This window comes from Lynx canadensis, chromosome D1 (assembly GCF_007474595.2).
Source record: "Lynx canadensis isolate LIC74 chromosome D1, mLynCan4.pri.v2, whole genome shotgun sequence".
Lineage (NCBI taxonomy): Eukaryota > Metazoa > Chordata > Mammalia > Carnivora > Felidae > Lynx > Lynx canadensis.
In genome coordinates, this window is record NC_044312.2 from 102,671,382 (window position 1) to 102,698,416 (window position 27,035).

General features: G+C 54.9%; 1 protein-coding gene across 1 annotated transcript; it reads left to right on the top strand.

Moving 5' to 3' along the window:
* Nucleotides 1-1,407: 1,407 nt before the first annotated feature.
* Nucleotides 1,408-27,035, top strand: P2RX3 (purinergic receptor P2X 3). The gene is made up of 12 exons (XM_030332475.1): nucleotides 1,408-1,526; nucleotides 8,514-8,649; nucleotides 9,097-9,168; nucleotides 9,405-9,468; nucleotides 10,133-10,226; nucleotides 10,531-10,608; nucleotides 11,339-11,480; nucleotides 11,942-12,078; nucleotides 25,321-25,414; nucleotides 25,728-25,793; nucleotides 26,410-26,487; nucleotides 26,922-27,035. Exons 1-12 carry the CDS (start codon nucleotides 1,408-1,410, stop codon nucleotides 27,033-27,035), a joined length of 1,194 nt encoding a protein of 397 aa, XP_030188335.1.

Genomic DNA, 27,035 nt, shown 5'->3' on the forward strand with positions numbered 1-27,035 from the left:
CCCCAGACTGCAGTATAGGGGTCGCCTGGAAGAGACTGGCACGTGGCAGTATCAAGTTCAAGTGCTCGTGTTAGATTCCCCTGAAAGGCGGCGCTGATTCGAAACCCCAGCAGCGTGGGATCTCGGAAGCCGCGTTCCCCCCCCTCCCCCAACCAATATAGTCGTAGGGCGCATCTGGTAAAATCAGAGGAGGCCTGGCCTCCTGGCAGAGATGTTTGAGTTTGACCACTATGACTTCCCTTTGCAGATGGGAAAACTGAGGCCCAAAGAGGATTTGCCCAGGGTCCCAAATCTCCTTACACCCGTCCACTTCCCTTCTCTCTTAATCACGGTGACTCTACATCCCCAATGATTGGTAATATGTGTCCTGCACGAAGACGTTAGGACACAATATTTAAATTCAAGACTTCCCCGCTAATCTGACTTAGTTATGCCAGCTTGCTAACTCAATCCTGGGATAAAAGACAGAATGCACTGTTGCTCCCTGAATTCATGACTTTAACCTCTGAGTAAAGGCCACTTCAGCACTATCTAGCGACATACATTCAGTAAATATATATTGAGCTCCAACTCAGTTCTAGGATTTGAGGAGACTAGGAAGCAAGATAGAAACAGCCCCAGCCTTCCAGGAGCATAATATGAAACAAAAGGTTCAGACAAGTAAACTCACAGTAAAACAATGCAAAACAAAACACCCCAAGGTGATAAGGTCAGGCTGCAGATAGACTGTGGGCCACTGCCAGCTTGAGTTAGGAACGTGAACCATGTAACTCTTTACTCACTCCTCCCAGAAGGTCAAGAGGAATATTCAAGAGACCCTTCCCCACTGACCCGTGCCATTGGAGGCAACTCAAGAAAGGAGTAGAGGGCTGCAAAACCGAGCGACCTTAGGAGGACACTCACAAATGAAGGGGGCACTCAGCCCAGGAAAGGCTGCTGGATGCCTGGGGGATGGGACGTTTCAAGGGGCTTTAAGAAGAACATGAAGCAGCTGGTGAGCTGGAATAAAGATGCGGCATAAGAGAACGGAACAGAAAGGGTAGACAGTGCAGATAAAACACGAGTCCCAAAGGGCCCTAGCCAGCTGCATCCCAGGCAATCAGGAGCCTGGGACTGGAGACCCCACCCCTACCGTGACATCACAGGGGAGTGGGGTGGAGACGAACTAAAAGGGGGTCCCCCCCTCCCTGGCCTTGGACTCTTGGCAGCCCAGAGTATCAAGAGCAGAGAGAGCCTGGGCACTGAGCTAGGTTGCCTGACTTAAAGGAACAGGCTCCCCACCCGTTCCTCAAGCCCCTCCAAGCTGTCCCCTCCAGGCTTTGATCTCTGTCTCCCTGTCCTGAGGACCTCTCCCTCCTGAGGCCACCATTGGGTCCCTTCTCGGTGGCCCCTGAGTGCTCTCTCAGCATGAACTGCGTGTCAGATTTCTTCACCTACGAGACCACCAAGTCAGTGGTTGTGAAAAGCTGGACCATTGGGGTCATCAACCGAGCAGTCCAGCTTTTGATCATCTCCTACTTCGTGGGGTGAGTCCTGTGGGCCTTCGGGTCCTGGCAGGGGAGGGCTGCCTGGTGTCCCCTCGGTGTTGTTGCTGTCCAGCGCCCTGGGCTTCTCTGTTGGAGGAAGCAGTCTCTTCTATGGAGCCGTGTCCCATGGACTGGACTCGGCCACTCCCATCAGGGATCTGGTCCCCAGATGAGTTCTTTTCCCCAGTAAATCCTCGGGAATCAGAGGGTGGTTTCTAGGCACACACCCCAAGGAGTGAGTTTTTGCCCTGGTACCACGCCCTCCACCAGGAGAAGTCCCAGGTGACCATCTCGCTTCTCCCTTCTATCCTGCCCCCACCAGAGAAGAGACCCCCCCCACACACATCTTCCCGTTCTCCTCAACCAGTGCTTTGGGGTCCTAAAAAGACGAGGAAGCACAGGAAAGGGGAAGGGAAGGCACTGAAATAGGAGACAGTGCTGGTTTGATCCGGTTGATGGTGGGGTGGGAAGGAGGGAACTGAACCACTTTGGAATGAGGGATTCCCTTCCTGGCTTTGGGGAGATGGTGAAAAAATGGGGCAAGGGGAGAAGCCCTTCCTCCTAGAGGGTAGGACAAAGCAGGGGGTCTGCTCTTTGGTGAGGAGGAGAGACACAGGCACAAATAACACTCAAGGGAAGAGTTGCTCGGGGGAAAGGTGGCCATTTGAACATGATACAGGGGCCCTCCTCATGAATCCAGAAACACTCCCCTTTGTCAGAAAGCGAATGTTCTCTACTGCTACCTGACTTTCTACCATATAACCCGTCCTGGGGGCTGCTTAAGAGCCAGTGGTCAGAAGACCCCCTCCCAGTGCCCATCTTTAAAGGCATGCACTCCCCCCCACACACACACACGCACACACATATATACACAAAGGGCCATGAAACAGACAATGGCTGGGGAGAAAACACAGGTTCTGTCTTTCTTGTGGTCATTTGCGCGCACCGATGGGGCACCAGAAATGACAGGCAGAAACCTCTCAAGTTTTCTTTCCTGGTGTGCCGGTCTCTAGTCTCATGGTGTTCCTTGAGACAATGGCTCTGCGTGTGAGAGACAGCTAGCCAGTGACACCTGTCATGAGTGAATTCAAGCAAGTGAAAGGGGACGTCCGGTGCATGTGTGAGCTGGAGCTGTGCGTGCGTGGGCCTCCTTGCCTGAAAGGTCAGAGCAGGGTGTGAGCGTGTGCTCGGAAAAGCAGGCAGACGTGGCTTAAGGGATTTTTTTGCTTTGCGTGCTTTGTGGGAGCCAGTAGGCTTCACTTATGTGCCTGTTTGGACCAGGGTATGCATCCAGTGCTCCTCTCCGGGATATGAGAGAAGGGGTAGGATAAGCAGTGTTGAAGTTTACTTGCAACTGGGAGGTTTTGTGAGATACAATGTTTGCCAGTGTTCCATGTGCGCATCTCCAGAGTCTGGCTGGAAGCTGGTTCTTAACTGTTCCATGTTCACATGTATATACGATGCTGTGACTGTTTATAGCCACGAGACGAGACGGTATGGTGGTCCAGGTGGATCCCAAAGCTGCCTCAGCACATTCCTGGCTCTGTTGGCTCTGGCAGAAGGTTGATGGAGGGTAGACAGCACCTCCTGGGCCAGTCTGCTCTGCTCTCCCCCTGCCCTGCCCCTGTCTCTTTCTCATCGTGATACGATCTGATGCTCTGATCCTCAGTGCTGGAGCTCAGCCTGCAGGAACAAGCAGGAGAGGCTCTTCGGCGTCTTGATATCCAGCCCCATCCATCTCCCAGCCTGACAGCTCCCCATGGAGCAGCTCTTTCCAGTTACATCCGTGCAGTCTGCAGCCCAGCCCCCTGGCCTGAGCCCCATCTCTGTGCACGTGAGCCCATGCACCATTAGGACTTCATGATCCATTGTCATTAATTTAGCAGAAATTTACTGAGCATTTCTTCATGCCAGGCATTGTGCACCAAGGACAGAAAGGTGGGCAAAAGCAGACAGGGCCCTCACCCTCATGGAGCTTACGGTGCAAGCGATGGGCATTAATCAAACTATCTCCAAGAACAAACGTAAAATTTCAACCAAGGCCCATGATTTGAAGAAGAGGCACACGGTGCTAAGAGAGCTGCCAGCATGGAGGTATTTGACCTGGTTGGGGAGCTAAGACAAGGTTTTCTGGAGGTGTGGTGCCCAAGGCAAGATCTGAAGGACAAGTAAGAACAACCCAGGGTGGGGGAAAGGGAAGGAAGAGGATTGAAGGCAGAGAAACCCAGCTCTGCAAAGGGAAAGGGCCTGGCAAATGGGGAGAAGAAAAGAAGGTCTCTATGGCTGGAGCAGAAGGAGCAAAGGTGAGTGTGGCGTGAGATAGGGGTGGGATCACAGATCCAGCCAGACCTCAGACACCCTCAGAGCTTTCATTCGTACAGAAGGACAATGGATGGGAAGTGTGTGTGTGTGTGTGTGTGTGTGTGTGTGTGTGAGAGAGAGAGAGAGAGAGAGAGAGAGAGAGACAGAGAGACAGAGAGACAGAGACAGAGAGGGAGGGAGGGAGGGAGGGAGGGAAGGAGAGGGGGAGAGAGAGAGGAGACAGACAAATGAGATCTGAATTGGGAAGATCATTCTGGCTCATGTGCCAAGGGATTGGAGTGGGTAGGAATGGACACAGGATAATCCGTTAAGGGTGGTGCAGTCATAGGGAGAGAGAGGAGGATGGCTTGGACACAGTAGCATTTGGAAGGATTTTTAATGCTGTGATAGTAACATGTAACTAACACTTGAATCTCTGCCATATCATCCCTGCGAGGTAGACCAGATGCACAACCTTACTAGGACACGTGTAACATGAGCCAACCATTCCTCTTATGCATTTGCAGTAACACACCAGCTCATTGTCTGCACGTATGCTCTCACCCCTGCTCCAACCTCGGCTGCTTGTCTGGGGTTCACAGCACTTCATCCCTGGTTTCCTTTACCCAGCCAGGTGCACAGAGAGGCCAAGACTTTCCTGGTGTTTCTCATGTGGCCTTCCTGGGCCCCGGTGGCAATCCCCTGTCTCCTCTGTGGGGTGGGACTTCCTAAGAGCCAGTTTCTTTTTGGGATCCTCTGGGGAGCTGAGGAGGAAATAGGAGATCCCTAGGGACTGAGTTTACAGAAGTGCTGGTGGTTCCATGACTGGTTTGCAGGACCTCCTTGAAGGAAGTGCCTTCCTGCAAAGTGACAGAGGGGTACCCCCTGCCCTTTGGTGCTTCATCATCAGAAGGACCTGTGGTGGCTGATGGTGCCTTGGACCCCTCACAGCTCTGCTCTCCCCGTCCCTCCCTCCCCCTGCGCGGCCCAATCCATAGACTATTTGCACAGCTGCCCCATTTGGTTCATAATATCCAGCCTCATTTTGAATCTTATAAAGAAGCTCAATACATACAGCAGTTAAAAGGGGAACTGCTCTCATTTAGAGAGAAGGGCCTGAAATTCCACCTTCTTGGCCCACCACCCCATCCTCCCCCCTGGATGCACCCTAGGCACCCCATGGGACACTAGGTGGCAAGTATGGTGGGAAGACCTTCTGGAACCTCCCACGTTACAGGTGCAGAGAGAGGAGTGGTTTTCACTCTGGTCTCCCTCTCCCCTCTCCACACCCCATGAAGGGGAGGCCATGGAATGAAGAGCCTCTGGTTAGAAGCCTCGCTCTGACACAACTATGAGTGGGGCTTGGACGGATCACCTTATGTCTCTAAGTCTCAGGCCTCATATCTGGAAAATGGGTTTAGGAATGTCCGTCCCAGGGAGGTATGGCGAGGCGAGCTGCCATGTCAAGTGCTTTGCCTGAAACGGGAGAGTCAGTGATAGATGGCAGCTATGATCATTTCATGGACTCCCCAGCACACCTTCCCCTTCCCCCCGGCTCACACATTCCTTAGAGACCCCTCTCCTCCGGACACACACACCCCCCACGCCCACTCCCCGGCCTCCTCCCTGACTCCTTGGGGGTGGACAGAAGGGGCTGGGATGCTGCTCTGGCCTCCTTCCCACACATCCCACCTGCCAAGGAGCTGACACCCGCTTTCCGCTCTATAAATAATAAACCAGGAACACAAGAAAAAAATAAGTCAGAGTAGCAGAGTAAATGCCAAGAATCGAAGGCCCAGTCCTGCCCTATCTCCTCAGCCCTGGCCTCTGGAGACAGACTCAGTCCCTCTGTTCTGGAAATTGAAGCATCCCCTTATTTTGAGCTGCCCTGATGACGTCCTTGGGCCCCAAGGGGCCACTGAAATTCTCCCACTTATTATTTAACTCAGAGAGAGAATTCTGATGTGGAGTCTCCTACCAACTGGGCACAAGAAGGAGCTTTAGAGGAGAAGGAGGAGGAAAGAGATTGGTTAATTACTCTTCCAAGCCCTAGGGGCCCTTCCTCCTGCGACTTTGCCAAGCCTAGAGTTGTTGCCCCGGTGACTGGGAGCCAGCAGCCCCAAGACCAGCCGTGCAGGGTGTGAGGTGTGAGGGGGTTCCGAGCAGTCTGTCCGGGTTGGAGCCCACCTCTCAGCTTGGCAAGTCAGTACACCTCTGTGCCTTTGGTTCCTTATGTGTGACCTAAGGGCCGCCTGGGTGGCTCAGTCGGTTGGGCTTCTGACTACGGCCCAGGTCGTGATCTCATGGTTCATGAGTTCGAGCCCCATATCGGGCTCTCTGCTGTCGGCGCGGAGCCCACTTCTGATCCTCTGTCCCCTTCTCTCTCAGCCCCTCCCCCACTCGTTCTCTCCCCCGAAAATAAACAAGCATAAAAAAATAATAGTACTGACAAAAATGTCTCTCTGGGTTGTGGTAAGGACTCAGGGAACCCCTACCGCACGGAGCACTCAGCGGGCTGTGTTGGTTAGGTGATGATCTGAACCCCGCTTCTCATCAGCAGATGTTCCTGGGCTTTATGGACAGGGCAAGGGGTCTTAGGAAACCTTGTCATTAGATCACCACTCAGAGATGTGGCCATTCCGTGGCCAGGCACACTGAGGTTCCAGATGGCGTATTGTGACTGTGGCTTCTACTTGGGGCAGTGGTGAGCTCAGCTGGGAGCAGGGAGACCTGGGCCCTTGGCCTCACTCCCTCCACTGGGCAGGGCCCCAGCCGTGAGCTGATAATACTCATTTGGACGTCAGGTGGTGGATGAGATTTGTGTGTGAGATTTCCTTACGAGACCTTGATGAAACCCCTCCCCTTGCAAAAAAAAAAGAAAAAAGAAAAAGAAAGTAAAGCATACAACACCACGGATGTCCATACAGGCAGGGTGTTCGAGCCCTGTACAAGCATATGAACTCCTAAGGCTGCATTAATCAGGATGTTGCCTGCTATAAGGCGGCAACAATAAAACAGGTGACAGGTTGGGAGCCACCCGCCAGTGCTGGCTGTGACCCCACCCCCTCTGTCCCACTCAGGAGAGCATTTGGAATTCAGACCCATGAGGGAAGCCCCATTATGGGGTAACTCCCAGCCCCCTCACTGAAAACTGCACAAAGAGTCTCTTGCAAACGTCAGCCTGTGTTCACATAAACAGGACGGGTAGGTGCCCATCCTACAAGTGACTGTGACCCCCAGCATGACCCCGGAGCTGTTCCCCGCTATGGGGACTCCAGAGGTCATCCAGTCCAATACCCCCTCTCAACTGAAAACATCTCCTTGAGTCTTCCCAGGCACGTGCAGCTCACCACCTCCCATAGCAGCCCATTCTTAGACAACCTTCTGGGGTTGGAAAACTCCCGGGCCTGAAATCCTAACTCCCTGCTTATAAAGTCCTCAGTCCAGCTTCCCAGCCTGACCCTTCCCCAGCTTTGTGCTTTCCACAACACACAGCCTCCAGTTCCTTCCTTCTGCTCATCCTCATCTGATGGGCCACCCCAACCTTGTGCCGTCCTCGGTTAGCATGCAGAAAGTGACCCTAATCCAGCTATTCCCAAAGTGCATTCCTGGATTCCACGAGATGTCACCAGTGTTTCTCCAAAACTAGGAGTGTGCAGCATTTTCCAAATGCATGTGATGACCCTTCCTCATCTGTATAATGGGGACAGTGACGGCATCTGCCTTCCCGTGTGCTGTCCGGAGCTAATACGACTGGCTACAGGCTGGGAGTTTGCTATTGAGGCCAAGAGTGGCTCGCGCCTTGAGGGGTCTCGCAGGAGTGCAGAGGGAAGAGTGGCCTGCAGGCCCTTCTTGCTGCTGGGGAAGGCTGCGAGGGTCCGGGAGTCCGGGGAGAGAGGCGGAGGTGGAAGAGTGGGAGCCCGCCCTGATCCTGGCCCAAGTAATGGCTTGAAGCGGCAAGAAGAAGGCAGTACAGGTAAACTTCCACTGGGTGGCAGCACAGTCCAAGGAATGAGGTCAGCGGCCGCCGCCTGCTAACCCAACTCCTTCTACCTGCCGGGTAGTGAGCTGCTCCTCCCCTCCTCCTCTAGCCTCATCTGGCGCTTGCACAGGTGGAGACTCTACCAAGTGTCCAGCTCCCAGATGCCTTCACTGACTTGTTTACCGCACACCTACTATGTGCCGGCACTTAGGCTCACCCACGAGCAAAGCCTGGGGTGCTCAGGGTCAGAGGTGTAGGATCCCCTGCCCCTCCTCTTTCCAGTCGCCTGCCAAAGAGGTGGCCTCTGAGTCAGCGGGAATGACGATGCGTTGGCAAAGGGACCATGTCGCCCTCAAGGGGGCGATGCTGCCCCCAAGGGGGTGAAAACCTATCCTTGAGATTTTTATGTATAAAATACAAATATACATACTGTACATAAGCTGATATCTGTAGTATTAAAATTTCACGATGGGGGGGCGGGGGAGGGGAAAAAGTCTAAAAGTGGTCCTGAAGCAGTAAACAGGAAAGATGGAAAAACTCTAAGCCAACACAGGGCGAGGTCTCTCCCCTCCAGCACAGGCCTTCCCCCTGCCACAGGGCCAGACCCTGTGCTGTCTAATATTGGGGAAGGAAGCCTCTCCTGGCCTCTGTCTGATGGGCCTAGACCCTCTTCTCTTGCTCTCCATCCCTGCTCTTCTGCCCAGGTGGGTGTTCTTACACGAGAAGGCTTACCAGGTGCGGGACACAGCCATTGAGTCCTCCGTCGTAACCAAGGTCAAGGGCTTTGGACGCTATGCCAACAGAGTCATGGACGTGTCTGATTATGTGACCCCACCCCAGGTACAGTCCCCCTACCCCCAGGGTGCTATGTGGATGCCCAGATGCTGGGGCAAGGTAGGGAGAGTGCCGACGGAATCCCCCAACCAGGGTTTGTGGCATCGGTGATCAGAGAAGCCCTTCCCCTGCAGCTGGAGGATGAAGGGGTGGGGTGGGGTGCTTGGGCCTGCCCTCCAGAGTGCAGCACTAGGCATCAGGGAAGCAGGGTCCCCTTCAGGGCCTGCCACACTCATCCTGTGATCAGCACAACACGCAGAGGGAGGCAAGAGAGGACAGGTGGATGGTTAGACCTGACTTGGACCCACCTCTGCCCTCTATTAGCCCTGTGACCTTGGCCGAATCTCTTACCCCAAGTATGGGTTTCCTCATCTGTAGAGTGGGGATAACAGTGATACCCAGCTCCTGGATTGTCATTGGTGCATTTTTTTTTCTCTCCCTTCTCCTACCAAGGGTACCTCTGTCTTTGTCATCATCACCAAGATGATAGTTACTGAAAACCAGATGCAAGGATTCTGCCCAGAGGTGAGGGGAGGAAGAGAGGTTGGATGAAGCAGGTCAAGGAAGAAAACTTTGTGGGTGGGGAGCAGTGGCAGGGAGGGGCATGGGTGTGAGCAGAGGTCCGAATTCCAGCCTTGGAGCTGTGTCCTGGGACCTCCACCTCCAAAGGCCCTCAGTTATGGGGAAGCATTGGGAGCCGAGAGGCTCATCCAGGCCCAGCACAGGGTCCTACACCCACCTGCAGCCCTGTCTCCCCACAGAGCGAGGAGAAGTACCGCTGTGTATCAGACAGCCAGTGCGGGCCTGAGCGCTTCCCGAGTGGGGGTGAGTGCATCCCTTCCCCTTGCTGCCCCCCCCCACAACCCCAGAGTGTTAGTGGGACCCTGGAGGGCAGCACATCCCCCATGGGGGAGAGTCCACCCTAGGAGAGAGCATGGGAATTGGCCTGTTTCTTGGAATTCTGCCAGCATTTATAGATGCTCACGTGAGCCAGAGCCAGTGGGGGCTGCCCCCAGAGGAGTCCACAGCCCGGGGATGGTGGTGACAAAGTGCCGTCAAGGAGGAACAGTGGGAGCTGGGGAAGGGAGAGAGATTGGCTCCAGGTAGGTGGCCCCACATGGCTTCCTAGAGGCGGTGACATTTTAGATGGGCCCTGAAGGATGGGAAGGAGTTGGCAGCATAGAAGGGTTTTGAGAAGAACATTCTAGACAGAAGGAACAACTGCAGCAAAGCCTCAGAGGCAAGGAAGAGCACACCGTGACCGGGGAGCAAGGAGACTCATCTCCCTCTGGCTTGGTCTAGGGCTCAGGAGGAGAGGAGGGAGAGAGCTCGGCAGGGCTCCTGTGCCATTGGTCCACCTCCCTTGCCCTCCCTGTGTCTCCCCTCCACCTGTGGGGTCCCTGAGTGTGGGGCGGGGGTCCCCTGATGAAAGGTGGGGTGGGGGTGAGGGAGTGGCAAAGACCCCCAGCACTCGTGGCTCCCGTTACAGGGATCCTCACCGGCCGCTGCGTGAACTACAGCTCTGTGCTCCGGACCTGTGAGATCCAGGGCTGGTGCCCCACCGAGGTGGACACGGTGGAAATGTGAGGACCCCGCCCCAGCTCTCCGTTGACAATGTGGGGAGCTCTGTCTGCACCCCTGCGCCTGCAGAGGGTGTCACGGGCACCCCCAGTGGTGTCCAGTCCAGGGCCGGGAAGTGGTCTCAGGATGGCACCTTCCCCCTGCCTCACCTGCCACCCTCCTCTCCCTCTGGCCCTCGGCCCCAGAGAGGCCAAGACCAGGTGCCCAGTGGGAAACGTCCAGCAGTAAAAGTGGTCCCTGGGCGAAAGCACCCTGTTTCCCCTGTCTCTTCCCAAGAAGCTAAGGCCCCCTTGTTCTCACCCACAGGCCTGTCATGATGGAAGCCGAGAACTTCACTATTTTCATCAAGAACAGCATCCGTTTCCCCCTCTTCAACTTTGAGAAGTGAGTCCCAACTCCCTCCCTAAAGCAGGAAGCAGTGCACCCCCGCCCCAGCTCATTTTCAGAGGGGTGGAGAAGCCCATTGCGCGTGGTTCTCCCCATGGTGTCTCCCCATCTCCCTGGGGCTCGTGTTCCCAATCTCCCAGCTGGTTTTGACCACCAAGTAGTAGGGAGGGCTCTGGGGCCAGTCTCTGTGCCAGCCTCCCGCCTCGGGGCTCAGAACCCAGATGGGAGTTCTGCTCCAGGCAGGTGAGGGACAAGGTCAGCCTGGGCCTGGAACCCAGATCCCACCAACCTTCGGGGCCTGAGGGGCCCGTTCCCACCTCTTTCCTCCCACATCAAGCCCAAGTGGGTGTGTCCCTTCCCGCTAGCTAGTTAGGAGTTGGTTGACTCCTTCACTCGGCCGGTGCTTGGCGGGCATCGGGCGTGTGCAGCACGGTGCCAGTTACCACGGAGGTGCCGAGAGAAATCAGGCGTGACTCCTGGCCCCTGGGAGCCCCAGCCTGGGTGCTGGGGGATGTTAGACATGGGCACACTCAACTCTGATGCAGAGAGAGGGGCCTCGGAGTTGCAGGGAGGATGCAGGAACAGAGGTGACGGAGCCTGCGAGTGTCCAAGATGTCAGGTCCCCGTCCCCCCTGCCTGGGCCCAGAGGGTCTCTGAGGAGGCTGTGTATGCCCATCTTCGTGTGAACCCTGGCCCTTGCTTCTCATCTCTCCTCCTCCCTCCCCAGGGGAAACCTCCTTCCCAACCTCACAGCCGCCGACATGAAGACGTGCCGTTTCCACCCTGACAAGGCCCCCTTCTGCCCCATCTTGCGGGTGGGGGACGTGGTCAAGTTCGCAGGGCAGGATTTTGCCAAACTGGCCAGCACGGTGAGCGCCTAGAGGACCCGGGGCCCTTTGGCAGGCGGAGGGTGGAGGTCCCGGGAACCCGGGGCTGTGGCCGGGCAGCGCCACCTGGTGGAGGCATGACAGGTCTGCAACTGGCTTCGTGCCTCAACGGGGTCTCCCACCCCTGTCCCGGGGGGCCTTGCCTCCCTCACCCTTCCTGCCAAGCCTCAGTCTGCCATCCTCGCCTTCACACTCCACGTTGGAGCTCTGAAAAAGCCCGCGTGGATCCTTCCTGCTGCCAAAGGGACGGAAGACAAAAACGGGATTTATGGGCTCAAAGGTCCTCACCCCTGAGTGCAGCACTTTGTTTACGAAGCAGCACGGGCCGAACCACTTTCCCTCCACCTGGAGAATGGGAAGAATCACGTGTCTGTCTGTCATGACCCCCTGTCCCCACCCAGTGGAGACAGCCCTGCCTCCTCACACCTGGCCCCCTTCTACAGGGCGGAGTCCTCGGCATTAAGATCGGCTGGGTGTGTGACCTCGACAGGGCGTGGGACCAGTGCATCCCCAAATACTCCTTCACCAGGCTCGACAGCGTTTCCGAGAAGAGCAGCGTCTCCCCAGGCTACAACTTCAGGTAATCCCGGGGCTCCTGGGACATCAGGAGGAGGAGGCAGGGGCCGTTCTAGAGTTCCACCCCCAGCAGCAACGCATGTGGAGAAGAAAGGGGCCCACGTGGTCCCCCCCCCCCCCCCCGGGCTTCAGCTCGACATCAGAGAAGGCTTTCTAAGTGCCGCCACCCGGCGACGGCGCGGCCAGGTCAGCAGTGAGACCGCACGACCAAGGCCTCCCAGAGGGTGTGGTCTGTGATTCTGAGCCCTTCTGAGCTCGGGCTCTGAAGCTGGAGTGTGCCTCAGGAACGCCCGGGCAGCCCTTGTCGGGCACCTGAGTTTTCTCAGGTTTCTCAATCCACACAGCAAGGGCAACAGCGGTGCCAGGTTACAAGATGGAAAGAAGGTATTTCCGTTCTGTCCATCTTCATCTCGGTCCCAAAGAACAACCACGGTGGCCGTTGGTTCTTTCTTGCCTTTCCAACCAAGGGCTCAAACCAGCCTTTAAGCACCATCTGGTTCATACTCCCAATGTCCTTGAGACATAAGGAACCTCTCCCTGACACCCACCACCACCACCATCACCTCCATTTTGAAGAGGGGGAAAGAGAAGAACCCAGAATTAACTATTTGGAACCAGCTGAAAGCCCCTGACGAAGCCCTTGACCTTCTCCCTACCTGATTTCCCCATCTGTGAAATGGCCGTAGTGCCATTATCTTGAGGATCCTAGTAAGCAAGGGGCGAAAAGTTTCAGCTCTCTGGTTTTTTTTTTTCCCTTAACTTTTGAAGATCCTGAGGTCTCTGGTAGGGCCTTGATTGCACACAACAGTGTCATACACTAAACGGGTTGACTAGGCAACGATCAGGGAAAATGGTACACGTCAGAATAGGTTTCAGTTACACGTCCAAAGAATGGTTACTCGAACTTTCTTTGTTATAGTGGTGTTTTCCAACATAATGGCACAGATAAGCGAAAAAGTAATCATTTCACCTTTTTCTTAACCTTTATTTGTAGTTTTGAAACTACGTCTAAAACTACATCCCGTTACCCTTTATATTTAATAGTTTAAAATATATATGTATATTCTCTGGAAAGAAGAATTTTTTAAAATTGAAAGTGCTTTCATAATCAACTCCAAACTTTAAAAAACCATAGGAAACAACACATATTTTAAAGTAGGTTAAAAATACTGTTCGGCTCCCTGGCAGAAATTGGCATATTTATTCAGTGGGTACATCACACAGAAATCAATACAAAGGATATTTGTACGGTGGCTTAAAATAGCAACGTAATTAATAAAATTCTCAGGATCTAAAATGCAAAGTTTTCATCTTCATAACTTCCCCCTGGCCAGTGGGAACACTTCAGTTTTCCTAATAACTTACACGGCAGATGAGCCGGTGAAGGATGTGTGTATTATGAAGCCCCCAACTACTGGTGCCCCCCCCCCCCCAGTTTTAGAACAAGTTGTTTCATTTAAAGAAGAAATGGTCTGGCATTCTGGATCTCCAGTTTATCGTGCTATGGCCACCCCGCCACCCGCACCCCCTTCCTGCCCGGCACAGAAGGACACAAGGTAGAACTGGTCCTGAATCAGCTTAGATTGTATTTGGGCAGACAGATCCAGGATCTCCAAGAACCCTGTGAGCCTAACCTCTGCAGGGGCCTACGGGGAGCTGTGTGAGAGGTGTGGACCCCAGGTAACTAACCGCCTCACCGAAGGCTCCTAGGCCAGAGTATGAAGGGGCAACGCTGCTCAATTCAACCCCTGTAGTTTAGAAGAGTTTCCAAGGGGGGCCCAAAGAATAGCTCTGGCGTGGGGGAATATCTGGGGACTGTGACAGACACAGGGCTCCGCCCAAGATCCCCCAAACCCCTCCTCCCGGGTGCCCACCCACTGCCCTCATGTTCCCTTCAAGCTACTGGCACCACATGGACCCCCAAGGCTAAGCTAAGCAAGCGCCCACATCGGGGGAGGCCACAGACCGCCCTCTGATAAGAGGCTAAGGGTCACAGCCCAGTTCGGCACAGGCCACACTTGGGTGTCTGACACGGGAAAGCTAAGAACCCACAAAGCTCCTCATTCCCCAGCACGATACGTTGTTTGGCACAACGCTCTGTGATGTAGGTGCCACCACTTCACAGGTGAGAAAACAAAGGCTTGCAGCCTGAAATAAGTTTCCCAAGGCCACACAACCAGGAAGCGTGGGAGCCTGGACACAACCCTATTTTCTCAGCTGATTTCCATGCATCCACGAAAGCTACGGACATTCCTATGTGTCAACCCTCCGGAAAACATGCTTGTGTGCTTGACACTTTCATCCCCACTTAAACGAAGAATCTGAGGTCCACAGAGGCTAAAGGGACTAGGGGCTGCTGGAGGCACAATTCGGGGTCTGGCCTTTTGTCCCCCAAACACATTCACCTGCTGCTCTGTCTCTAACACAGGCCAGATTTTTTTTTTCAACGTCCTACGGTTGCCATTCGCTCTGGAGGGAATGGAATCATTCAGCCAAGAGTCAGCCTTGTTTTAATCTGCAAACTCAGACGAGAGGCAGCTAGAGATTCGCATTTCCATCACTAATTACTTCTGCAGCTCCTTTCCAAATTCCCTCCCCCTCCTTCTTGCCGCTCTTCTCCTGTAGGATCAGAGATTGAGAGAATGTATAGCCAATGAGGGCCCCTGGGAGACCCCTAGACTGAGGGGGCCTTTTTACAGATGAGGAAGTGGAAATTTCAGAGGGGAAGTGACTTGCCCAAGGTTACAGGAACACCTTAAGGAGCCTGAGAGGTCATTTGTCCCAACTCCACTATCAGTCTCGCTGTAACACGGCCCCAGACGTGGGGCCGCCTCACAAGATGGCCTGTCCCTCATTGACAGCTCCAGTTATTGGAAAGGTGACCTCGTATTGAGCCAGAATGTGTCTCCCTTCGACTTCTACCCAAAGTACGTGGTGCCGTCCATCTAAATTAATCTTTGTTTGTGTGATCTCCTGAGGTTGCCATCTGTCCCTACCTGAAACTTGGTGGAACGATTTTATTTTTACTCCTCTGTCTATTCTGTATGGCTGAACACTCCAGGAGCCTCTTTAATGTGGTATTTTTATGAAGCCTCTTTCCAAGTACATTGAGAGTTGCCATTGGTGGGTCCATCCGGATTCGTAGTGGACGAAGTACAGCATTTCCAAAAATAAGAACTGGCGAGAGTCACCGGTGTAGTGGTGTGCAGGTGACAGGCACCCCAGTGACAGCGGTGTAGACAAGGGCCAGGTCCCTGCATCCCAGGTGGACCCTCGGTGCACCAGAGCAGGATTTTAACCAGAGTGCTGGGAGCAGGCAGACGGTGTCGCATGTGAATGTGAGTATTGGGTAAGGTTTTGAGGGAGTGGGTGTGTTTGTTAGGGGATGAGTGTGAGTCTGCGGGTGAGTGTGTAAGTGCACTGTGTGCCTGAGCGTGCCCGTGAGTGTGTGTGCGTGTGTGTGAACACGCTGTCAGTGAATGTACATGAGTGCGCATGAGTATATGGGCAGAGATGGTTACAAAGACGGATTAAAAATACTATAGCAGTCAGGGTCCCAGCAGGAAACAGATGGCACATGCAAACTGGGTAATTTGAGGAGAGTTTAATAAAGGGACTGTTTCAAAGGTGTGGGCAGGGTGTAGGAAAACCGCAAAGGATAGCGCAGAGCCTGGGGCCAGTACCCGGAGGCCGGTGACTGCCCGGGTCTGAAGGGGCGAGGGCAGGAAGCAGTGAGTGACACCTGGGGACACCGCTGTCAGGACAGGAGTTGTGACCCCGCCAGGCTCCACCCGAAGCCAGAATCCAAACCACGGACTGAGGATGCCCGAGGCAGGAGTGTGGATCAGGGGTGTCCTTCATGAACACAGGGAGGTCTCTAACCCTCATACGCCCCTGAGGAGCCCATGGAGCAAATGCCCCATAAGATGCACGTGTTCATAGACAGGCATTTTCTTTAAAAAAAAAAAAAAAAAGAACACCTTAATTCCACAAATAAGATAGAAATGCATCCTCAGAGTAATACATCCAAGCGATATGTAGACACTCCCTTTCACTCCTCCAGTTTTGCTCCCCTTACAGGAAGTTAATGTGCTGGACAGTTTGGTGAGCTTCCCTCCAGTGCTTTTTCTCTGCCTTTCTGTACAGAGAGATTCCAGGACTTTGAAGATCTTTAAAAAGCCCATCCCCAGACCTCAGAAGAAGAGCCCCCCAGAGTTAAGTTTGCAAAGCCTTTTCACACCTATTTTGTCAGGATTCACAGCTCACGCCCACACCCCCCCCCCACAGTAGACACTTGCCCCAGGTCACACAGCTTAAAGAAGAGGTGCATCGGGGCCCAAACCCAGGGACCTGATCTACAGCCAGTGCCCCTAGCACACCTGTCACCTTCAAATCGTTTGCAACAAGGAAGCAACCAGAAGAGAGACACCCAGCAGCGATGGCCGGGATGATGGGAGAGAAGTAAGGGCATGCATTCAGCAGTGTCTGATTCGCATTTCTCCCCCGAGCGCTGCTAAGACAGCTTTGCGACTAAAAGGCAAGGCGGTTTTGGATTTCCTCTCTTGGTGTCTGGGACAAAAAACACTTGTTCAGCTGCGAGATGTTCCTCATGCGGTAGGTGTTTCTAGTGATCGCTTCGTGTTGGAAATGTACCCACGAAGCTCGGAAATCTGGCACCTGCTCTGTTTCCACGCCGAAACGTGCGGATCAGCAAGATCTTAGGCCAATCGACAGAGACAGAATCGAAAGTGTGCCCTTGGCTTTGATCATTCTTTCTGCAATCTGGATTTTTCTCCTTCCAAAAGCCATGTGTTAAAAGCAGCCATTTCCGTCATCTCCCCAGAGACACTCGAAGGCCCCTTCGACGGGGGTGTATTTTGCTTGAATTCTCCGTGATCCATTTTCCTCTTCCCTTTGTTTAGCTGGAAGTGGGAGAGAGGCCACTGGAGCGATCCTGAATTTTTACAGCCTTGTATAACGTTCCTGTCTAGCCTATCCACACAACAACCAACTTTATTGTAGAATATAATGGCTAACCCTCACTGAGTGCTTACCCAGTGAGCCAGGGACTTAGCAAGTGCTCTTTGTGGATTATCTCATCAACTCTGAAGAATTTTGTAGCTGGAAACTGAAAGCTCAGAGGTTTCATTATCTGCCCAAGGCCACACGGCAAATACTGCTGGACTGGATTTCAAATTCTGACAGCCTCCAGAGCCCGTGCTGGTAACCACAAGTATCCCAGTAGGACCGTACGGTTACCCCCATTTGACAGATGAGGAAACTGAAGCTACAAAGATTACTCCCGGAACAGACGGCTAGCCACCCGGCTCTCGGGTAGGTACTTCTTCCAACTGTGTGTCCGTTGATCTTTCCCTGCCTCATCAAAGATGAATTAATAGTAATATGTAAAAAGATCAACAACAAACCATTGTTTAAATGTCCGCCCCTGAAGCTGATTAGGCTCCGAGAATATGAGTAAGTAAGTATGGCTTGGGGTCTTCGCTAAGGGAAGGCGTCCCAGCTCCAAGGATGTTGCCCCCCCACCCCATGCAGTGAGTCTGCCAGGAGATATTTTCCTATCAGTATAAAATCAACTGTAAAAGTGTATTTCAGCTGGCAAAACTGCTTCTCACCAGGCAAAAGCTTTGCTGGGAACACCACTTCCTTCACTTGGAAACTCACATTCCGGGCCCTAGTTTTCCCTTACAAGTCCAACCCGGATCCCGCAAGTTTGCTGCTATTTTTTCTGCGGCTGTGACAGTTACGTGTCCCTGCTTTAGGAAGGAATCTCCATCACTCCATGGGATCGTTTCTAAACAGATGTCTGAGAGCTTCCAAGGGATTTGTACATTGTGATAAAACCCTTCTCCATTCAGCAGACGGTTATTGACTGCCGACTGGCGCAAATGTCAGCCCAGCGTGGAGAAGCGTTTCTAAGAGCTGGAGCCACCCGAGGCTGGAACTGGGCTGCTTCTGAAGGCAGCGAGTTTCGCCTCTCTGGGGGGATCCCGGGAGCGGGCAGCGGTGGCCAGCCTCTTGTGGCTAACGAGGGGAGGGCTCTGAAAATCTCTTCCAATTCCAGATTATATCAGGCTTTGTGGCTCATACAAACGTGAACGAGACCAGTTCCTATGGTCAAGTGGAAATGATACAAACCTGAACCCAAATAACAAAATGTTTTATACGACAAATCTTTTGTGCCGGAGCGAGCCAAGAATAATGAAGGTGAAGCAGAGAGAGCCCCGGGGGGGGGGGGGTGAGGCAGGAGGCCTGCAGGCTATGGTTGAGGTTCCCTGCCCCCCCAGATGCTCAGTGTGATCGTCAGCAAGTCTCAGCCCCTCCGGGGGCCTCAGTTTCTTCTTCTGTGAAATGGGCTGTTCAAAGGTGATAAGGCCCCTTCAGGCTCTAGAAGTCTGAACCAGTGCCTGTGGGTGTCTGGGGAGAGGCTTTGGAAGGTCGGGCTGCTGAAGCGTGCACTGTTATTTATGGACCTGTCTCATCGGAACGTACTTTCAACCCTGCCCAGCAGAAGCACATCTGACAAATGATTTATTACGGTAATTGATGTTTGTACTTACTCATTCTTTATCTATCGCTGCTCGCGGCATGAGGGATCACGTGCGCGCGCACACACCCTCCCGACCCCGACAGCTGTAGCCCGGGCCTGGCCGCCCCCCAGGCTCCCTGCCTCTTCCGGGCGCAGTGGCCTCAGGCGTCCAGCTCCATTCTCTCCTTGCGGGCCCCAGCCGCACTCTCTCTCCCCAGCAGCTGTTTTCACAGGGCACCAGCTTAGCAAGTCCTTGCGCCACCCCGAGGCCGCCACAAAGTCTCCTTTCTGGGCCCTGTCCCGGGGGAGCGGCAAGGGGGGGCATTCGAGCTCAGATCCCGTCTGTGCCCCCGGCAGGCCCAGGAACAGGAACAGAGCGGCCGTTCTTCTCTCCAGCCCGATGATCATGGGATGATGTTCCCCGAAAGCCCTGTGCCTCACGCCCAGCAGCTCACAGAATCCTCCGTAACAAGCCCATAGCACCTGCCGGCACCTCTGCTTCACATCTGGGGAGACTGAGACACACCCAGGTGAGGGGCTTCACCTCAGCTGATGAGGGCTAACTGGGAGCCGCGGTGCCATCCCAGGACGGTGTCGTTTCAAAGCCCTTCCACCGACGGCCAGAGCACCGGGCGGCCGTGAGGTGTCGGGGAGGCAGGAAGTGTGGAAGCCTCGGGCCCAGCGCTCAGCAGGACGAAGCACTCCGCACATATGACGTCTCTGCTGTTGTCCCCGCTTCTCCTCCACAGGGGCTGGTTCCCACCGACAGCGCCTACTCTCCCACCCAGCCACCTGCCACATCTAAATGTTTTCTATTTGGGAGACAAACAGCCCGATGCTGCCACCTTCGAGCAGCTCCACCTAAAGAACGGGAACGTTCCGAGAGGCCGAGTCAGGAGGGGGAAACCAGAGGCCGACGTGGCTAAACTGAGTCTGTGGGATGTCAGGAATCTGGGGAACCAGCGACAACTGCATTTGGTAGGCCCTTGGGCAACGGCGGAGCGTGGGGTCTGCCTCCGAGTCCTAACTGTCAACCACAGTCTGGGGCAGCAGGTGCTGAGGCAGAGACCCCGGGGCCGGGCAGAGGCAAGACAGGTAGCTCGTTACAGTTACAGCCTCCGCCGCACGCTGACAAAGCAGCTCTGGAGGAAAAGGAGACACCGGATTCCCCGCGTCTGCCCATCTCTGCGGTGTAAATACGCCTCCCTTGTCAACTCGAAGCTACAAGCGTGAGGTCGCCGAGTGTGGACTCGGGAAGAGACGCACGCACGGGCCCACCCGGCTCTGTCCTCCAGTCCACCGAGCTCCTGCGGCTTCTTCAGAGACACCATGTCCTTTTCCGCGAGAGGGCTTGCGGTTCCCTCAGCCAGGACAGCTGCCTCCGCCTCTGGCCTGCTCACGTCTCACCTCTCCTTCCGGGTCGCAGCTTTAATGTCGCTTCGCACAGAGCCTTCCTTGACTCTCCAGCCTAGCTCTTCACTCGATGAGCTCTTCGAATGGTGCTCTCTCCTTTTCAGCCCCGATGTCGGGCTTTAGCTACTTATGGGAATGTGTGGCTGTTAGTATTTCTCTCCCTGTGAGGAGAGCAGAGCTGGCCAAGGTATCAGCAGTGCCTAGCGCAGTGCCTGGCAAAGGGTAGGTGTGCTCTAAATATCTGCTGGGCCCTAGTGGATGAATAGGAGTTTGCAAGGTGGGAAGGGAGGGGAGGGGAACAGCATGGGCAGAGGCAAGAAGTCCGTGTCTATGAGGTGGCTCAGGAAGGCAGGCAGGGTGGTATGGCTGTTACTTCTGGTGCCTGGCACCGAGGGAGCATCTGCCAGTAGGTGAGGAAGGCGGACTGGGCCCGGCTGGGTGTTGGTGGCGTCGCTCTCGCCAGCCGCATTTCCCAGCCGAGAAAACCAAAGCTGCAGAGGCAGGAATCGGAGAATTTGGGAGAAATCAGGGCCGGGCACGGTGTAGCTCAGCCCATCCCCTTTACAGACAAGGAAGCTAGGCATCCCTCTCCCAACACTGCATGGCCGGCGTGTGCTTCCTGTTCTGCTCCCAGCCAGTGACTCTGGGTCATTGGCTCTGGGTCGAGAGACCCACCTTCCCAACACAGAAGGTCCCCTGCTGGAGAACTGAAAGCAATTGGCCAGGATCTCACAGAAGTCGGGCAGCAAAAAGAACAGTCTAGAATGCTGGCTACGAGTGTGGGCTGTGGCACTGAACTGCCTGAGTTTGAATCCCAGGTTCGCTCACCGACTGGTGGTTTGGGGACCTTACACAAATTGCTCAACCTGTGTGATCCTGGTTCCTCATCTGTAAAATGGGAAGAGCAGCAGTGCACGATTCCATGGGGTTGAGTATTCAATGCGCTAGTAAGTGTCATGCACTTGGCACAGTGCCGGGCACGTAGTAAGCACTGAGCACGTGCCGGCCGTTCTTCCCGCTAGTAGGACTCTCTCCAGGATACATAGTGTTTCATGTATCATGATCCTAGGATATGAAAGGAAAGGGACAAGCTTTAGGCACTTTTCCGTCCTCCCCGTGGCTCTTTCTGTTCTCACCGCTCGGTTGAGGAAGAAAGCTCAGAGAGGTTTCCGCTTGTCCAGGGTGGAAAAATTAGTCGAAGGCCGCAGAACCACGCCCAGACCTCCAAGACTCTTGGAGGGGAAAATCCTAGCCATGTGGCATCATTGGAATTTGCTCTCTCCCTGGCTACTCTTGAAAACCTCCCCCATTTTTTTAATGTTTATTTATTTGGGGGTGGGGAGGGAGACAGGATCTGAAGCAGACTCAGCCCTGAGAGCGGAGAGCCCCATGTGGGGCTCGAACTCACCAACCGTGAGATCATGATCCGAGTCGAAGTCAGATGCTTAACTGACTGAGCCACCCAGGCACCCCCAAAACTCCCCAATTTTAACTCACTCTTCATTCTTTGGTGGGTAACTTCTCCTCCCTGAACCCCAGGTCTCTCAGATAGAAAATTATGGATGTTTGTAACAGTCAGGGTAAATATTGCTAACTGCTGTAACAAACACCCCCTCAGCTCGGAGGCTTCACACAAATGTTTGTTTACTGCCCATGGCACAGTTCACACTGGGTCAGCGCAGTCGTTCGGGCAGCTGGGCTCCCGTCACCTCTTGAATCAGTCTCCCCTAGGGCCTGAGTTCACCCCTAGCTCCCCAGTGGCCGGCCATGAGGAAAGAGAGGATAAACAAGGTACGATGTTCCAACACACCTCAGCCCACATTTGGCAGACTTCACTTCCATTCACGTTCCATTGGCAAGAAGTAGCCAAGGCCCCCGCCTTAGTTCGATGCAAGAGGGCGGGCAGTATGGTCCAGCCACGTGCCAAGAGAGAAGACACCCCAGACCCTGGTGCCACAGGGCTGGGCCAGATGCCGTGACGCTCACCGGCCACTCGAGAGCAGAAGTCAGGACTCCCGGGCCCTTCCCTGCTTTTAGCCTGGGCCCTCCCTCCCTGAGCACCGTGCTTCCTCCCTCCTACCCAGGAAGAGAACCAGTCCCTGCCAACCCGCCTCCGAGGGTGGGTGGTTGGTGAGATAATGATCTTATCATACGTATTGCCTCTTGGAAGGCAGGTGCTGGAGAAAAACCAAGTCCGCTTTGGTTTTTCTCCCTGTTCCTTCACATTCCTTCCCAAGATAAATTTAGCCAGCCCTCGCTTTGAACGCAGTGCCCAGGATGCTGACTTTTTGTTCTCCGAGTCAATATGAGAGCATTTTTCATGACGGTAGCCTCAGGCCGGGAATGCAGACTTCGGGAGCGCAGTGCCAGCCTCTGCCCTGCCCCAAACACCTGTGACCCACAGTCCCACCCCAGCCCGGTCCCCGTGGACAGCAGGTGCCTGAGCTCTCCAGGGATGTGAGCAGAACACAGAATACAGACGGGTTTTGAGATCTGGCTCCAGGTCTGCTTCTGTCCTTACTGGCCACCTGGAGCTCGGAGGCAGCACATTCAGGATTAAGGGCAGAGATTGGAATCCCGGCTCAGGCAGGTCACCTCCTCCTCTGTCTCCCCATCTACAAAATGGGTCCTCGCCCCTTCTTCATGAGATTAACTGCGTGAGATACTTGTCTTAAGAGATTTGCATATTTTCTGGTATTCAGTTAACAGGAGTGGAGAAGGTGATGGTCTACACTTTTTCTCAGGCCAACCTGAAAGCCACAGTGAGGACTTCCTGGAGCCTCTGTCCATTCCAGATGCTTCTTTTCTGGACTTCTTTAAAATCTCCTGAGAGGCCTCCTTGGACCACTTGGAAGAGTGACTTCCTTTCTGGGGTCTATTTTGCATCCCCCCTCCTGCTGGTGCGGCCTGGTCCACTCCCTTCTGCCTGGTCTGTGAAGCCCTCCGCCGCCACCCAGACCATATCTTATCATATCTTAGAGGTGGGTCCAGCCCCTCCCCTCTGTCCCCATCCTCCAAGACTTTGCTTCTTAGGGTTAGGTCTTTGGGTTCCTCTCAGCCTCCTTCCTGGGGCCACTCCCATTTTTACCCTGGGTCTCCGTCTCCAGAAGATCATCCTGCCCTCCCCTGCCTCCCCTTTTGGCTGTGGAGTCCACAGGACACTCGTTCCCAGGTCAGGCTCCATGCGGGGGGGGGGGGGGGGGGACACACACACACACACACACACACACACACACTGGCTGTTTCTCCATGGGAAATGTGGGGCCCAGACTCCTTCCGGACCCAGTTCACCCCTTCTTCCTCTGATGGCCTGTGGATGCCTCTCACGGCTGCACCCACCTGGAATCAGAGGGTAGGGAGCTTGGCCGAGGCAGGCTCTGCAGACCAGGTTCCCAGGCCCTGCAGAGAAGGGCAGAGTGTCCAACCCAGAGATGGCGACAAGTGTCGCGACAGTGCCTGTCCCAAAGGATGGGTCTCCGTGTTTACCCCCGTCACTAACAGATCTGCAGGGGGGACATGAGCACCCCCTCTTCCTAGACATGAAAAGTGAAACCCTGAGGGCTGGGTCACATAAAAGGCCAAGCTGCCAACATGGAGTGGAACTTCGGACCCCTTTCTGCCTAACTCCAAAATTCCTCACAGCCAGAGCAGACAGTGGCTGACATTTTATAAGTTTAGATGACTCTTCCCCAAGATGATCTTGTTCCCAAACCCGTGATCCCTCTGTTGTCTCAGCACTTGGCTGAGCATTTTACTCTCCCCGCTGTACAGATTCAAATGCAAACAGCCGTGGGAGGGGCGGCACAGCAGTCCGGGGAAACCCCTTTGAGGAGGGAGTTTCTCAAGACTCCTCTTTCTGCTGGGAGAGGCCTGGGAACCTGTGGGGATCAGAAACACTGAAGGGGAGGGGTGCCGGGGTGGCTCAGTCTGCTGGGCTTCCCACTTGGGCTCAGGTCATGATCTCGTGGTTCGTGGGTTCAAGCCCCGCGTCGGGCTCTGTGCTGACAGCTCAGAGCCTGGAGGCTGCTTTGGGTTCTGTGTCTCCCTCCCTCTCTGCCCCCTCCCCTGCTCATGCTCTGTCTCTCTCTCTCTCTCTCTCTCTCTCAAAAATAAAATAAAAATATTAAAAGATTAAAGAAGGAAAGAAACAAAGAAAGAAACAAAGAAAGAAAGAAAAAGAAACACTGACGGGGACACAGCCGCGGCACCAAATCAGACCCGTGTCAGGCCCACACACCTGTGGGGTTTTCTGAGTCCCTTCACTCCATCATCTCACTTGACCCTCACCGTTTTCCTGGGACACTGGCATCAGGAGCCCATTTTACTGCCGTGGGTTAAGAGATTACACTTTGCTGACACTAGGGTTTTGCCTAGCATGGGCAGGGCGTGGGGAGGGGGGCGGGGGGAGGATCGACCGGCTTTAAACAAATGCAGTTCACCTGCTTACTGACTGTGAAGCCACAGGCAGTCCCTTCACCTCCCGGGGCATCTTCACAGTGAGGTGCTCGGGGGCCCCCGTTTTGAAGGTGATCATTCTTACCTGTCCCCAGCAAGGTTCCTGGCACCCGGCAGCCCGGGCAGAGAAGGTGTAGAGGATATAGTCCTGAACTTGGGCTACTTCACCCCCCTCAGAGCCTCACTTGAGAAACAGAGCAGTCACGTCCCTACCCAGCAGGTCTGTGACGAGGGTAGAAGGAGACAAGGTGTCTAAAAGGGCTTTTTAAAGCCTCTCTATAAATGCGAATGTAATTCTCACAGCACCCCTGGGAAGCAGGACTTCTATATTATGACCAATAATAATGGAGGAACTTGAGTCTCAGAGGGGTTAAGGAACCGGCCCCAGGTTGCACAGCCGATAAGTGGCAGAGCCAGGCTTTGAGCCCAAGGAGGCTGACAAGCCTATGGGAGGGGAGCATCTGCTGCGAGCTGGGCCCTGAGATACCCAAACAAATAAACTGAAGATGCGTGGAGTCCAGCACAGCTCAGACTTTCATACACATCAGAATCATCTCTGGATATTATTTAAAAAGGCAGAGTCCCGGGCCCCACCCACAGAGATGCTGATTCCACAGGTTTGGGGGAGGGCTGGGAATCTGCCTTTGTAACAAGCCCCGAAGATGACGTCTGTGCAGAGGGCCAGCTAACCACACAGGGAGGACGGTGGCAGGCGTCCAGCAAAACCATCGATAAGAGTCGCTCAGTAAGCACGGATTGTAGGCTCCAGGGGACTCTGAAGGTTCAGGTAGGAGTCCCCAGGGCGACCCACCTGCCGCCTCTGGCCTCCAGGTTCGCCAAGTACTACAAGCTGGAGAATGGCAGCGAATACCGCACACTCCTGAAGGCTTTTGGCATCCGCTTTGACGTGCTGGTGTACGGGAATGTGAGTCCTCGGGCTGGGGTGACGGCGGGGCTCAGGGGAGGAAACCCAGACCTGTCTTGGGCCCCGAAGAGCCTCCTCTGCTGGGGGCGGGGCGGGGGGGGCAAGGTCCTGCCGCTGACCAGCTCTGAGAGCCTCAGCTAGTCACATGTGTAGTCTCTTTGCCTGGGCTGGGGCGTGAAGGGCTGGGGCCTGCTGGTCCTCCAAGAACCCTCCACCCATGGGCTCTCTCTGGCTGCGAGTGCACGTTCGGTCTCAGGCCTCAGGACCTCGTACCTGACCCTCTGCCCACTCGCCTGGATCTTTGTGCATGCAGGCTGGCAAGTTCAACATCATCCCCACCATCATCAGCTCTGTGGCAGCCTTCACCTCCGTGGGAGTGGTGAGTTTAGCCCCTCCAGGCTCAGACAGGAGGCCAGTCAAGGTGGGGCTCCAGCTGGGGGTGGCGGGGGGGGGGGGTGGTGGCCCAGGTAAGCCCTGCTTCTGCCTAGAATGTAAAGCCTGACCTCTTGCCAGATGCTTCAGTCTGGCAAGGGGACTGTCCCCCACCCCCAGACTGGGTCAGCCCTGAGTGAACATGTCCAGTCACGGAGAGCTCATTACCTCCCCGTTTGCGGGAGGGACAGACTTGGTTCAGAGCTCCTGTTCCCCACCGTGAAGGTGAGGGAGGAGACTCCAGGAGTCCACAGACCTAAGGAACAGAGCCCTGCTCCCAGGGACTCCTACCCCCTCACCCTCCGCTTCTCCCATCAAGTCCTCTCCCTGCATTTTGGTCTGGGGTCACTGCCAGGAGCTGGAGATTCGGGTGATGAAGACATTCTGCCAAACCCCTGGACATCTTTCCAAGTGGAAACATCAGTCAGGTGTCTTTGGAGGACTCCTCCCGGCCCCTGGCCTGCTTTCTGCCTGAGGGCAATCGTGCCCGCTGCTGCTTCCTGCCAGCCCGCTCCTCTCCTCGCAGGGCAGCCCCACTGAGTCCGCCCTGCCTCTTCCTCCAGGGGACCGTCCTCTGTGACATCATCCTGCTGAACTTCCTCAAGGGGGCCGACCAGTACAAAGCCAAGAAGTTTGAGGAGGTGAGCTGGGGAGGGTGGGGGCAGGCGCATGAGAGGTGGAGGGACAGGGCAGGGAGTGGCACTAGGCCCCAGGGACTCTCAATCGCTCCCCCTTTTGGGGACTTCTTCAGGGGAGCTCACTGGGCCTCGGTGCAAGTTGGGGGTCCAGAAAAGAGGGATTTAGCCAAGAATGGGCTCTGTGGAGACCCTTGGGGGCTCTGTGGGTCATCACCGCCGACACCCCCATCTACTCATTGCCCCTCTCCGTTTCTGGTTAGCTCAGGTTCCTGTCTGCCCTTGGGGTGCACGGAAAGACTGTTGGGATCACGCAGACTTGCTCGAGCTCCTGGATAAGGAGGCCGTGAGCCCCACCTGCTGTGTCTGCCAAGTGGGGTCCCCACAGGAGGACCTTCCCCGTAGTTAGAGCACGATAACGCCAGCCTTTCTATCTGCAGGTGGACGAGACGACGCTGAAGGTCACCGCCTCGGCCAACACAGTGTACCCCAGCGACCAGACCACCGAGGAGAAGCGGTCCACAGATTCGGGGGCCTACTCCATCGGCCACTAG

Bases quoted from the DNA above. Each gene is read 5' to 3' on its own strand.
- P2RX3 (XM_030332475.1), top strand. From the start codon at position 1,408: ATGAACTGCGTGTCAGATTTCTTCACCTACGAGACCACCAAGTCAGTG. The intron at 9,469-10,132 runs GTGAGTGCATCC...CTCCCGTTACAG, and splicing joins TGAGCGCTTCCCGAGTGGGG to GGATCCTCACCGGCCGCTGC. The intron at 10,227-10,530 runs GTGAGGACCCCG...TCTCACCCACAG, and splicing joins GAGGTGGACACGGTGGAAAT to GCCTGTCATGATGGAAGCCG.